The sequence below is a fragment of the Poromitra crassiceps genome, assembly GCF_964638095.1.
Source record: "Poromitra crassiceps genome assembly, chromosome: 13".
NCBI classification, from domain to species: Eukaryota; Metazoa; Chordata; class Actinopteri; order Beryciformes; family Melamphaidae; genus Poromitra; species Poromitra crassiceps.
Genome location: NC_139644.1, coordinates 31,208,953 through 31,224,160, shown reverse-complemented (window position 1 = coordinate 31,224,160; position 15,208 = coordinate 31,208,953). Strand labels below are relative to the sequence as shown.

General features: G+C 42.0%; 1 protein-coding gene across 3 annotated transcripts; it reads left to right on the top strand.

Moving 5' to 3' along the window:
* The first annotated feature begins 822 nt into the window (after positions 1-822).
* On the top strand, positions 823-13,474 carry LOC310788260 (phosphoribosyl pyrophosphate synthase-associated protein 1). Of its 3 annotated transcripts, XM_083649803.1 has the most exons (12): positions 823-1,159; positions 1,605-1,657; positions 2,722-2,788; positions 3,011-3,183; positions 3,321-3,436; positions 3,571-3,626; positions 4,731-4,876; positions 6,614-6,655; positions 8,722-8,792; positions 9,901-10,047; positions 11,676-11,877; positions 12,122-13,474. In XM_083649803.1, exons 1-11 carry the CDS (start codon positions 1,077-1,079, stop codon positions 11,832-11,834), a joined length of 1,113 nt encoding a protein of 370 aa, XP_083505929.1. In that variant the 5' UTR covers positions 823-1,076; the 3' UTR covers positions 11,835-11,877; positions 12,122-13,474. The 3 variants fall into 3 exon arrangements, with proteins under 3 accessions (XP_083505929.1, XP_083505928.1, XP_083505930.1); XM_083649802.1 differs by having other exon boundaries at positions 11,676-13,473; XM_083649804.1 differs by lacking the exon at positions 6,614-6,655 and having other exon boundaries at positions 11,676-13,474.
* Positions 13,475-15,208: the final 1,734 nt, after the last annotated feature.

The following is a 15,208-nucleotide window of genomic DNA, read 5'->3' as shown; positions in this document are numbered from 1 at the left end:
GACTGGGAACTGAGAGAGCAGGTCACGTGGGGGCTGGGTTTACCTAGGCTACACAACTACTACATCAATGATGTGCATCCCCCCATCATCCTACGAGATTCATTCAGTCAACTATGAGAGTAGTCTAATTCACCCATTATGTTAGGCTTCCTATTTTTTATTAATGTCATAGAGGATAGGCTTCTGTGGTTATACAGTAAGTAGCCTAATGTGGAGAAACTGTAATATTAGTCATACAATTAGAGGGTAATTTGTATATGGATAGTTATCAATCAATTACTATGGACAAAATAGCCTAATCAAATGTATTAGTAAAAGAAAAAAATGTTTGACGCTTGACCTGCCCTTTCTGCCTCCACTCCTGCCTGTTTTGGATGGTTTGCAGTTGTCTCTCTCCACTGTTTGATGCCGCCAGGACCGTTTCTTTGGATCTTCTCTGGTGTCCAGACAGTGCAGGGCAGTTCTTATGTCACCCTGTTATTTTCGCATGATGTTTCTCGCCGAAGAGCCTGGTGACGCGAGGTTACGCATGAGATGTCCAATCCATCTCCACCGTCTCCTCAAGTATAGTTGTTTATTGGAGATGGTGAGGCCAGAAGATAGCCTGTATGCAGGAGTTTTCTAGGCTCTAATGTCTAATGAACTCTAAATCAATACACATGCGTAGCAATGATGAAAGTGAGAAAGCACCTTTTCTGCCAATTACTGGTTAAAGTCAATTAAAAGTAAAACACACTACTTACAAAATGTGTAACCTCGGGCTTCCGTAGGTCTGCGGCTCCGCGCAGCAGTGCGCGCAGACTCAGTTGAGCAGCTGTTACCTTGTACTGTATCGTAGCAGGTGTCCTGCAGCGTTTTTCAACAAACAGTTGGACATAATTGTTGATAGACTTTAAAGGAAAAATACTCCAAAGTTTTGTTTTGTCGTTTGCAGCTAGCGTCACGTCGCACATTGAGGAGTATCCGTATGAATAGCCCACTTAGCAGGGCAGCGTGCGTTAGCTAACGTTAGCTGAAGTGGCTAACAAACGCGACCGTCTTCCTGCAGTTTGCATAGAGCCACCAGGAGTGCCAGGATGAATGTCGCTAAAACTGGTTATCGTGTCTTCTCTGCTAACTCTACAGTAGCCTGCACAGAACTGGCCAAGAAGATAACAGAGTAAAGTGCTTGTTTGTTTGGGTGGGTGGGTGTCTTGGTGTTGTGATTTAGAGTGAGCAACTTACAACTAGGGGGCGAGATATTCAATGACCAACAATACTGTCATTATAGCACGTTGTGACCGTCATGTGAAGGTGAACAGTTGCTGAGGATAATGAATGTTGTGTAAAATGGGATTATCCACTGTTGTGTGACCAGCAATAGCTGACTTTTTCCTGTGACATTGAGCACAGATGGGAATGCCTGGAGCCTCAGCACTTATGTGGCGTATAGTGTGAGACTGTTTCAGTCTGGTAATAACTGACTTACTAAATGTATCATGTTGGTTGGTTTACTTGAGTCACTGCACTTGACATAATCGTAATCAGTACATCTCAACATCTACCCAGTTATTGAAATCACTGCTTTCTTGTATAGCTACTAAATTTCGATATGTTTTTCACAGGCGGCTGGGAGTGGAGTTGGGGAAGTCTGTAGTCTATCAGGAATCTAACAGAGGTGAGGACCATATTTCTTAAGTTTGTATTAGTCCTCTCTGAAAGTGTTCATGTTACCAGGGGAGGCATGTGGATTTGTTGTTAGGCCTATTTCCGCAGGACCCCACAAATTGTATGCTGTCCGAAATGAACGCCAGTGTATTTTTAGCAGGGAAAAACAGCAGTTACAGTAACTTACCCTGACATTAATTGCTGTATTTGAGTTCTCTGGCATTTTAGGGTAATTGTAATCCTGTCCGGATCAATATGGAGTGTTTCCCAAAATTACTAACTTGCTGACTGCCACTAGAATATTTGATAATGTTATTGAAAATTACCATTGTTGTCGAGTGTTGCAAAGATTACTTTGATACATCAAGAACTTCCCTTCTATCAATTTATTAAATAATATGGTATCATACTGTGTTGCTTAGACATTCACACATTGCAGCCTAACATTGCTTGCTAGATTTTATTCTGAAATGTGAATTTTCAAATTTGTATTTTAAGTGTGGTATCTTAACTTGATGCTGCCAGATGGCTTGTTTCGCAGTAACCATCTGGGATCTCATTTAAAAGGGGCAGACACTTTCAAAAAATACCTGGCAGGTGATTGGATGAACCATCTGTCTATCACAGGCTCGCTTCTCTCTGTTATCACACCTAAATCCCGCCAGTAGCTGCCTCTGAATGCTAATTGGTGGTGCAATGAACCACCAGATTGCAGATTTTTTAATCTGGTGGTTCAGATTCAAACCAATAGATTGGAACATGGCAAGATGGATTTGTCATGTGATCACAAATAATCTTGTGATCTCGCGCTAATCCAGCTGCTTTGCAAGGTTCCTATCATATCATTCACACCTTTGAGGAAATATATTTTTGTTTTTGAGCCAAACCTTAAAATCAGTGAACCTCTTTGACATTGTAGCTCTGAATGCATTATCAGTGGCAGTATTTGATAATGAGTGTTGTGGTTGTTGCTTGTGAAAGTGTACAGTTACACATTAAAATCTTAAAGTACACACCGTCGGGCAGTATTGACAAAATGAATTAATAATTTGTTATTTTTCCTCTTCATGACAGAGACGAGAGTGGACGTAAAAGAATCTGTCCGTGGCCAAACTATCTTCATCATCCAAACCATACCAAGGTGAGTAAAGAAAGGTGTGGCGTTTGTACCCTTGACAGGTATTTAACGACCTCAGTATCTGAGCTTTGTGCAAAGTCACCTGCTGCAACAATGTTGGTTCTTTCCTATCATAACTGAAATCCACTTGTTTGGATGTTGTGAGTTTAGCCCAGTTTATATACTGTATTGTCACTAGCTGAAGCTCACACCATCTGTTTACTATTCTTTCTTTCATCCAACCAGAGATGTCAACACAGCCATCATGGAGCTGCTGGTTATGGCCTATGCCCTCAAGACCTCCTGTGCAAAGAACATCATTGGGGTCATTCCTTACTTCCCTTACAGCAAGCAGTGCAAGATGAGAAAGAGGGGCTCAATAGTGTGTAAGCTGTTAGCTTCAATGTTAGCTAAAGCAGGTAAAGACGGCGTGTCTACAAACTCTCATATTGACAGACTCTCATATTGACAGAAACATTATATCAATATTTGACACTGTACTCCACATGTTTATTCTGAGATTAACCGTGTTACTCCTCTGTCTTTTGCTCCAAAGGATTAACACACATCATCACCATGGACTTGCATCAGAAGGAGATCCAGGGCTTCTTCAGTTTTCCAGTGGACAACTTGCGTGCCTCACCTTTCTTGCTCCAGTACATCCAAGAAGAGGTGATAACCCCATTCTATTGGCTACCGTATGTGTTGAAGGACACATACAGACATTCACACTCCACCACGCACAGTGTCGATCAGTCAGTCATTCTGATGCAACTATTTAAATGTGTCTTTCTTTATCCTGCTAGATTCCTGATTACAGAAATGCCATCATTGTGGCAAAGTCCCCTTCAGCAGCTAAGAGGTAACTGATATGAAAACACAGATTTTTGTCCTCGGCTTCCACGAACGTGGTTATGACAAAACAATCTGAGCTGTAATTATTCGTGTGGGGAAATTGGGTCTTTGGCAGAAAATAGATACAGCAAGCAATAAGACGTCGGAAGAAGCATGTATGCAATATGCATTAAAAATATGAGTGCAATGTGTGGATTGCAGCTTTATCGAGGTGGGCAAAATAGCAGCAGTAGAACTTATGGAGGCAGAAGAAAATAATTGATACAAACACAAATGCATTATACAGCAGAAAAACAACGCCGTATATAACTGAGAAGGATGTGAGAAAATGAAGAAAACAAATGGTGTGTATGTGCATCATATCCACATAGACCGCTTGCGTATTTTCAAGGGCGGAGCCAAACTGGTGGCAGGAAGTGATAGCTATCGTTTCAGCTGTCATAGGAATATGGAAGATCTGGATGCCTTCTCCACATATTTTAATGGTTTGCCAGCAAAAGGCAGGCTAGCTTAGAAAAAATAAGCTAGCTCTTAGCAATGGGGTGAGGGCTTCCCGACCCATACTCACTGTTGGGATGGTCTAGGATTCAGCTAAATGGCCAAAGTTGCAGTGGCCGGACATTTTCATAATAGTGGGGAAAGCACAGCATACATACTGCACAAGACATATTTTTCCCTTATTCTCGCCAGTTTCACTCCTAGTTGCAGAGTATTGAAAGCAAGAGTCAAAACTCTTTGACAACAGCGGGCGCTGCCACCATTTTGGCCTGAAAAAACACCTGGCCAATGAGAAAACGGCACAGAACCATGGCAGCTAATCAGAGGTGTCTCCTTCAGGCCAAAATGGCCGCTTTGCTGTGCACTGATGTTGCAATGAAACAACCTATTACATTAGCCTTTGGTTCTTTTCAATGTAAGTTCTTTGCAACTTGTTTCCTCTGATTCTCGGCCACCACATAACTGCAGTGACATAACCCGTGACGTCCACTCCAAATTGGTCTATTAATAGCACTATAGAAGGGCATATATATGTACATGAAGTGTCTGGGCATGTAGACGTTCATTTAAAAAAAAATATTATGAGAATGATGAGGCTTCTTTTTGTTCCTAGAGCCCAGTCCTATGCGGAGCGGTTGCGTCTGGGTCTGGCTGTGATGCACGGCGAGGCCCAGTGTTCAGAGTCCGACATGGCTGATGGAAGACACTCTCCGCCCTGCGTACGCAACACCAGCGGGCACCCAGGACTGGAACTTCCTAGTAAGACCACCTGTACATCCCTTTAGGCCTTTGTACATGTTCCTGCAGGGTTTCTCTCTGTAGACCTCTGTACATGTTCCTGCAGGGTTTCTCTCTGTAGACCTCTGTACATGTTCTTTCAGGGTTTCTCTTCTGTACAGATTGAAAGGGCTAGTGGACCATTAATCAGGGCTCCCACGGTCATGGAAAATCTGGAAACGTCATGGAATTTTAAAAACCTTGTTTTCCAGGCCTGGAAATGTCATGGAATTAATAAAAGCCTTGAGAGTTTTGGAAAAGTCATGGAATTCACCTCTTTATATTGGATTTGAGTGATTCAGTAGTTTTTCATGTAAGGTGACCCACTCCAAATCAGTGCCAGAAATTATTACCACACTGGACAAATGGACACACACCTGATTATATTGGATTTTAGAGATTCTTGTATTTTATATTAATATTTTTTATTATGGGAAATTCAAGTTTTATTTCAATAGCTTCCATGTACGGTAATGTAATGCAGTGACTCTACAGCACTAAAATCAAATATACGTACAGTAAGGAGGTGTGTCCTGTTGAGTGTAGTAATAATTTCTGGTATTGATTCAGAATCACCACCTCACATTACATGGAAATTCTATTATGGATCCTTGAAAAGCCATGGAAAAGTTTTGAAATTGTATCCATGAAAATGTGTGGGAACACTGATTAATGCTTGGTAATACCTGTACTGATAACATACTGTTTATATGTTGGCTATTAGTTCAGTGTGATTCCCTTTCATATAGCATACCATGATCAAATTCAACAAAGAAATCTTTTATTTTGTAATCATTACAATTCGTTTTAACCCTTAACCACCTCATAACCTAATAATTAACCTAATACAGCTGTGATGTTTGCGTGATATTTGCGCTAACCTGTTCAAGCTGGTTATTCTGCTGTTTGTCACTTACAACACCAAACATTTTTCAAGAACATGATTTTGTGTAACTGGCTGCACGTTTTAATTCCACAGATAAATGACCTCTTGTTAATGCCGTATCCTTAGGGTGGAGATATATACTTGCTTTTAACGTTCACGTGCACATGATGTATGCTGCGTCTGTTTGGAGCGTTCGCGTAGCGTTGATTTGGATAGGATGTGCACGACCAACACTCCAAAAGGACGCAGGATACGCACACGAATGCATAGCCAACCGCAAGTATATCTCAGGCCTTAGTCCAAGCTGCAACTCCTAAACTTACAAAGAGCAAAGTATGGAAAAAAATAGAATTGTGTTCCTCGCCTGCATCTCTTTATTTTTTTAGAGACAAATAGTAATGTGACTTTGGCATATGGATTTCCATTCCTAGTAAGGCCAATTTATCGGTTTAGTCTGGAACAGGATCTGATGCTTGTCATTGGCAGATGACTCCGAAGTAAATTGCATCCAGTGTTCACTTTCCCCCCCTTATCATTTGTTAATATGAATATTCCTATTCTTACTTGCGTTGCTACCCTTGACTTAAAAAATCCTTTTGAAACAACGATAACTCGACACTTATTTGTAACAGTCTCACAAATGGCTTCAGCTATAATAATAAAGGTATCTCTTCTTCTAAATTTTAACGAGTATCCCCAGTCGTTGATGTGATGCTGGTTGATTACTTCCGTTTATCCCGGCAAGAGGATTTTCCAAGTCTCGGCGTCATGTCTTTTGTCATGTCAAGTCTTTGTGCATTTGTGTTAACGTGATGTTTATTTGTTGGTAATAGCAGGCAAACAACAAGCTCCGTTCCCAGGCATAGAGCTCCCAAGTACGACCGTAAACTTAATTGACCTCTGAATATGAAATGATTCCTCTTCAGATGGTTCTTTAATGCGTGCATGTCTTGATCTGGGGTTTTTTGACGCCTCTTGTGAAAGTATCGTCTGGATCCTGACAAATCTACCAAAGACATTGTTGCAGCCTAGTCCTGTTGCCTTGTTAAATCAGTAACACACTAATCCTGTGTAGCCAAATCAACTATGTTCAATTCTAGATGGTAGGGTTGAAATAAGCAGCCCCCACTATAACTGTAGCATGCAAAGACTCCAGACAGCTAGTTCTACAAGATGGCCAAAAACCCTCTGAGTTTTCATTTATTTACTTGTTTAAATCAAACTAGAACTATCCCATACATGTTTGTTTTTTTCAATCCATAATCATTTTCAGCAATCAACACATCATGCACCAATATTGAATGTGCTCTTAAAAAAAACCTGATTAACATTTGGTCTTCATAATTGCATGTATTGATAACAATTCAGCATGCTTTTGAAACCCGATGTCTAATGATGGGAAGAGGCAACACTTGAATTAGACTGCTCATATTCTTGGTATGAGCTGGATGGTTGGTAGGTTTCTGTGTTGACACACTGCCAAACGGTAGAGTAGTTCTGCTTGTATTTGCTACCTTTACTCACTGATAAGATGCTTTGCTAATAAAAAAAACAACCCCAGCTGTAATATGTATTGCAATATTACACCTTTATCCCTATGCTTGAGGTTCTGGGCACGTAATGCACACCTGTTGTTGAAATTTGCCAATGAACACCTTTCGGGCTCTAAATGAATTTCAAGTTATCTGACCAAACATGTTTCAGGTAGCAATTAACAAAACAACCAGTGAGGACATCATCATTTTAAGAAATGTGTATGATGCTAACAACGTGGCTTTGACTATTTTCGGCATATGGTGATAAAAGTCTAAATGTGAGTTTCCGGACGCCGTGGGACTCAACCTATTCAGCAGTGTTCTGCAAGGCATGCTCCTCCTCCTCCTCTACTCTGCTCTCTACCTATTTCCTTCTCAATCGGCTTGGCTGGCTGATTGTTGACCAGCTGACTTGTGTTCTTAGTTAATCCCCCCTAGAGTGACTACGTTTATATGCACACCAAAACCTATAATGCCACTAGGCTTTGAAATGGGTAATATAATTCAAATGTAAGTCCTGATCCACTTTTGATGCTCAATTTAAAAACGTGGATAATAGGATGATTTCAGATGCACTAACGGGAAGGTTGTGTTGACGTACATATACCATATTTAATAAGTCTGTCACACAAGGTGCAACACTATTGCCTTTTGTGCGACATCTAGTTTTCGCACTTGGACAACTGACAAACTCACCTGAACAGAAAGGTCACGGGAGCAATATGACTCACTAGAGTGTCTCTCGGGAGCAGTGTGAATGCTGCTGCTTGTAGGGGGTGGGGGTTCTGAAAAGTTGGCATCGATGCATCTCCATGGATTAACATGAGATTTAATCCGATTTTTGTGTGCATGTAAAAGTAGTCACTGACAACTGTAATGTTCAACTGGAGACCGACCTAGAACCTTGGCAAGTGTGTGTGAAGAAAGAAAGCCTCATCAGTGCTTGTCAGCCACCTCTCTTGATGGGCGTGGCTGGTGCATATTGATTCATATGCAGACTGCTGTCATACGCCTGCCTCAGGCCCGGCCACAGATTGTGTTGTCATGGCAATGATGCATTGTCCTCTGATTGGGTATCCTGGGCAGAAAACTCATTTAATTTTGCATGGCATGTGCTGTAATACGTTTGGCATTTCAGTTTAGGTGGGGTAGAATGGGGGGGATATTATAAACAATGGCACCTCTGGGTTTTGATTGCCATTTTATTGTTTTACCCAACGCTGTGTTAAAAATCTCTACAAATGATTGACTTCATTTCGGGTGCAGATTTGCCAAAAGCGTGTACATTTTTCAACCCATCTTACCCAATCTACTCTATCTACTGATCTTTGATTCGTTGAAATGGATTGTACATGATTCCCTCTGCAAGTACTCTCACAGGTAACGGCTTCTGTTTTCCTTCCCAGTAATGATGGCCAAGGAGAAACCTCCCATCACTGTAGTAGGAGACGTGGGGGGAAGGATTGCTATCATTGTGGTAAGACACTGCCCGGCACGGAGAGCTGTGTGCTTTTTATAGCTTACCTTATTAAAGCTGGGAATATGCTTGACGTTTGGCCCGGCCGCACGGAAGAGAGACACGGAATCCTGACGAGGACACGGGTGGAGCTTTTATACTCTGTGAACTGGAGTCTTGAAAACTCCACTTTGTCCCCCCAGCCTTGCCCACGTAGTTACAAAATTCGGGGTGTGCACGGCCAGGCGAAAAGCGTCCGAACAGGAGCCTTTCGGAGGGGCGTGTCTGCTGATTTGACGTCACTTGCAGTCCTCGCCGATGCGGGAAGCATAATTCCAGCTTAACTCAGCCATCATTTTCAGCTGCTCTACCTTTGCTTAATAAGCCCCCTTTTATAGTTCTCTTATTCAGCTCATTTCCACTCTCATTTTTCATTATAAGTACTAAATTAATGAATCTATTACCAATGTAAATGTCACATAAGTTGTGATACGGAAAACCCAGATGATGACTTATTATGTGATTGTCACAATTCCAACACCATAGCTCAAAAATGACACCAACATCAACCAGAGTTCAAATGCCAAAAGTTAATTTATTGCACAAAACATAATTCCAACATAGAAAAACCCAACGGCTCACAGAGTCCAATCTAACGGAACAAAATGATGGGGATCAAGCAAAACAGGATCTATTTTCCCTAAAGACAAAGGAGAACGAAGAAAAACTAAGCAAAAGATCCACCAAGAGGGCTCAGGAGGTAGAGCGGGTCGTCCACTAATCGCTTTGGATAAAAGAGGTCGGTGGTTCGATTCCCGGCTCCTCCAGTCTGCATGTTGAAGTGTCCTTGGGCAAGACACTGAACCCCAAATTGCTCCCGTTGGTGTGCCAGCACCCTGCGTGGTAACCTGCCGCCATCGGTGTGTGAATGGGTGAATGTACCTACTGACTGTAAAAGCGCTTTGGATAAAAGCGCTATATAAATGCAGGCCATTTACCAAGACACTCAAACAGAGAAAAGGGTGACTTACTTTTACTGTTGGTAGCCCTGATTAGAGACACCTTGAGAAATGTGTTTGTAATTGTTGCCTACACCTTTGTTGTGTGTTTTTCTTGTGTCTTTCCCCAGGATGACATTATAGATGATGTGGAGGACTTTGTCGCGGCTGCAGAGATCCTGAAAGAGAGAGGAGCCTATAAGATTTACATCATGGCCACACACGGCTTACTGTCTGGTGACGCCCCACGCCTCATCGAGGAGTCTGCCATCGACGAGGTGAAGACTGCTCATAGCAGCTGTTTTCAGTCCTGTGTCATGGAGGCCCAAGCCTATGCAGGGGTTCATTCATTAAGCTTGTTTTATGGTCGCCGTGCCGAGCCAGGCGCGGGGGAGGAGCGAGGGCCGCGAGCGTCAAATGACGTCAATGTGTTGGCCGCGCACCCCGCAGCCGCCCAGCGCGTACCTGAAGATTTTTCTAGCAGCGCGACACTCCGATTTTTCCTATTTGATGTTTTATTACAGAAAGTGTATGGAAGCATGACCCAATAGTCATACATTCTGTCATTTTGTGGATGGAATTGTATTGAAAATAAATTATTACCCTTTTGCTGGGGACCTCCTGGAAGCACCTCAAGGACCCCTGGCGGCCCTCGGTCCCCACTTTGAGAACCACTGCTCGATGACACATGATTGAAAACCACTGGCCTTCTCCCTGTCATACATTTCATCTGATCATTTCCCCCACACTACCTTCTAGTCAACTTCCATGAGGAAGCTAAAGTCACAAGGGAAAGAAACACGTCTAGGGTTTTTGCAAATCTAAAGGAAATATTTTAAACGCAGACAAATGTCATTAGCTCTCATCTATTCATTCTCATCATAGTGGGGAAGTCGGCACTTCCCTCCGCATGGAAACCTGTACAGTCGTATTGTTACAGGATGAAATCAGCTGCGACTCTCCTGTAACGATCTTTGGACTAGAACAAGGAAAGGAACGTTAGATGCCACAATTACATGCTTGGTTTCAGTTTTCAGTTCCTCCAAAGTATTCAGTGTAACAAAAACAATAGTCACAGTTTAGTTTAAACATTTGATATTATATTTACACTGGTATACTATATTATTCTCTGGCGATATTGACTTTTCTATGATTCCCTAGCTCAAGCCTTCATGGGGCACTTTGATACTATTTGTTGCCAGTTCAGATGTATTGCTCACAGGTGCACACTACATAAGTTGAGGCCCAATTTAGCTGTTCCAGACAAGTTGCTGATATCTGAGATGAAATCCCTATGTCGAGTCAGTGGGCGTGGCAGTGTCAATGAAGCTCGTTAAATATGAGTGGGTCAGAGATTCCACCTGACCCAATCTTTGAGCTATCTCAGGCATCCAGACATTTTCCAACATGTTTATATTTTGTCGGTACAAAATCTGCACTGCTCTTGTAGTCCGAGATATGTAAAGACAAGTTTTCTGATTCATGAGCACCAATAGCCATTGAGAGCTCACGAGAAAACTAGGCAGAGGAGTTGGAAACTACAAAACAACACATCCTTTATAATTGACCTCCAACTCCAAATGTAGCATCTTGCCTTCCTATTTAATTTGTTTGTTTATTTATTGTCACAAATGAGTAAGTGGTGTGAGCTACTCTTCTTGTCAAGCTCAATTTGAGCACAATTGAAAAGACGGTTGGCTTAGTTGGCTTTTGTTTTGACAAGTCATTGGTGTATCGGTCACTCATGTTCAAATCCAAGTGTAGAATTTGTTAATGTGTGACGTGCCAGACAAGAAAGCGCTGGATTTAATCGGAGCGGTACGTGGGTCTTTGTGTATTTTGCGCCCGGTATTAGTTTAAACGGATCTCATCCTGACTGCTTTCTTTGTGTGTGTGGTGCCCTCAGGTGGTGGTGACCAACACAGTGCCCCACGAAGTGCAGAAGCTACAGTGTCCCAAGATCAAGACCGTGGACGTCAGCATGATTCTGGCCGAGGCCATCCGCCGCATCCACAACGGAGAGTCCATGGCCTACCTGTTCCGCAACATCACCGTGGACGACTAGACAAACGCAGAGTAGCGGGAAAGAGTGAGGAGAGTCACGTCAGGTAGCGAGGGATTTTGGGGGCAGGTGTGTTTCTCTGTTTCGTCTCTCCTTCCTATCCACAACATGCTAATGTCATGTTCCATTCTGTCTGTCAGGATTAGTATATGATTTAGTTCACCTGAAGGAGAGAATGAAACCACGAGAATTATTTTTTTTAACATCTTAGTCATCTCAGCATTGTTATTAAATGATTATGAAATAGCTAAGCTGTTCCACTCATAGCTCTGATGCCCTTTTTTTTTTAGCATCCTGCACTGATATTCGAGGCATTGGTTCCTTCCTCATCTTGTTGCTCACACTGGTTTTCCAACTTGAACAAAACATATACTGTATGTAAAAACACTTATTTTGACATCTAGTGAACTTCATCACTAACTGATCCTTCAGTTGTAAAAGAGAAGGAGAGGATTTCTCCAAAAGCAGCACGTCTTGCTTTACCTCCGTTTTCACCCAAACTCCTGCTGGCCCTCAATGCCAAAGCTGCTTAGCACTGTGACTACTTTGCATTTCAACGGGGTTTGTTCGTTACCAACCACAATACTTGGTCAAGATTGGGTGAGAGCCTGCTTATGGACCCATTTCACAGCAACCCTTTTGAGGTGGTAAAAGCAGGAAGTAAAGCAGCTGTACGCTAATACCATTAATTATGCTTCCATTCTGTTGAGGTGTTCCAGTGACAGGTGCCCTCATTCATGCTAATGATTACACCTGGGTTATTTCCTGCTTTACCACCTCAAAAGGTTGCTGTGAAATGAGCCTATTTGCACCCAAGCAGTTATTATGTATGTAAATTATGCACCATTCACCACAATGGTCTTATTTGTGAGGTCACATGAAGATGCTATGGCCAGAAATCATGTGACATTAACATGTGATGATTATTTGTGGTAAATTCTCCATCTGAGAAAATGAATGGGTTGTGCTTGTGTGCTTGTGTTTTTAATGTTAATATATTGCATCTCTGTGGCCATTGACTGAAAATGCTAAGTAATAATGCTGTGCTCGTTTTAACTGGTTGAGGTGAAATCTTATCTGACAGGCTGAGGTTAGCTGTTATGTGGCAGGCTATCTGACAGCCAATGCAGATTGAATATGACTGACATATTTAGCTTAATTGAATTGAATATGATTGACACATTTAGCTTAATGTTGTACTACAAATAGCTGAGGTGCCTCCCCGAAACATCTTGTATCATTAGAACGTGCACCTGTGCACCATTTCTCTGCACCCTTTTGAGTAAAATTCAAAGTGATGCTCAAGGGAACTGCAGTAGTGTATTCCTAGGTTATTTGAGCCTTATGCTCAGGGAAATATACTTAATAAATCATTGCACAATTATTTGCAAGAGATGTGTGTCTGTTTCACTGGCACAATGCCTCGCTTTCCATACAGCAGTATTGTACGTCTATGCTTTCTACCGTTCTTTTGTTTGATAGATATTGGATTCCTCATGATGTGCTGATTGATGGCTGTCTGACAGCTAGATGCAGACGCTGGTGTTCTGTTGGCACAAAGGAGGCGGTTATCTGTATTAAATGCTGTTGCTATGCCAACTTGAATCCATGTTTCTGATTAGCATATTGACTTCATGTTATGTCTCCTCTGTGTTCACTCCCCCCCTGGCTTGTCTGTGATGGTAGAAGGCTTATTATTTGGACGTCGACATCGTTTGGCGGGCTCTGCAGCGTTTGGTTATGTGACTGAAAATAAAACATTTTGCTTTAGCCTAGTTGTTAGTAGTAGTAGTAGTAGTTGTTTTTTAGTTTTGGTGAATGAGCATAAGTGTCCAAGCTTTTAGTCCACATTAAATGTAGGCTGTGTTAATTACAGAATTGTGAAATACGAATTAACTACTAATTACTCTTAGTGGGAATAGTAATTATTCATAGCAATGTTATTTTTGCTGACTTGGGTTTTTATTAGAAGTTATAATTTACATAGCCTCCTCACCTTATAGCCGATGTTGGAGTGCATGAAGTTGATGAAAGGAACACATCCCCTCCTAGAGGAAATACTTTGATTGAATTAGGGGTGGACAATAAATCAATGTGAGCAGTTGACCTGGGTGGATCGATCTCTTCTAAAAATTAGTAATAACAACATGATTGAACAATCATATGATCGAGAGAGACCGAGAGAAGGGGAGAATGTGGGGGAGGAGAGAGCAGGGAATGGGAGGAGGTGGGGAGGGGGAAGAGGAGAGAGCAGAACAGATAGAATATACTGTGGCAGTGCGATATGGTCATGAATAGTCGCAAGGGACAGTAAAATTTAGCAATCAAGTTATGTATTTTACTTACCAGGCGAAAAGAGCCACTGAATAAACAAACAAATTGACATTTCTCACCCAGCTCCAGGGCATACAGCAGCTACTCAATCCACCTGGCCATCCCGCTGCAGTGGCCGAGGTAGCAGCGGCACACTGGAACCAGCAGCAGAGCAGCCAGGCCAAACGAGCAGCAGCTCAGACAATCTGACTATAGCCATTAACCGGAACTAACTAGCACACAAGAAATCTAGCTAATTACAGCCTAGTCTGCCCTGTCCTACTCTACTCTAGTTTAATCTTAGCCTGAACACTAACACTCCAGCTCAGAGGTTTCCAAAGTTGGAGGTCATTATAGCCTCAGGATTGCCTCAGTGACTAACTGAGGAGGAACCTTGTGAGGGCCGATGCACCGTAGGGGCCCAACTATGGACCCCAATTGGGGACGCCCCTCCGGGATAGGCCGAGATGTAATGGATGCTGGGCTAAACATTTTACAGAGTTTCAGATACAGAAGACATACATCCATAAGACATCCATTCATAATTCTACTAATAAAAGCAGAATGACCAATTTCATACATGCGTACAATGTAAATAACTAGGGATGCACCGATATTTTGGCCGATAACTGATATTTTAAGATTTACCGATATAATAGTATACCGTAAATAAAAAAAACACATGTAAACTGTGGATTTGAAAAAGTAATGTGTTTATTTCCAAAACATTTGGAAAAGCCCAAAAACTATAAATTCACTGCATTGTTTCCTCTCGATATGGAAATGTTGGCCTATACGATAACCAATATTAACATTGCTCTTATTTTGTTCATGGACCGATACCGATATTCATGGTCCGATATATAAAAATGACTAACATGATCGGGCGCTACCGAGATGATTGCTGATATATGGTGCACCGCCTGTATTCCTCTGTTTTCCAGTGTGCTTAAAAGCATTGTGATGATAAACACTTCAGGTACTGTAGAGCGACAGTCACAGACCCTGTACTTGGTCCAAACTTCTCAGGTATCTATTCAACACTGAGGAGCTTTGACCAAGTC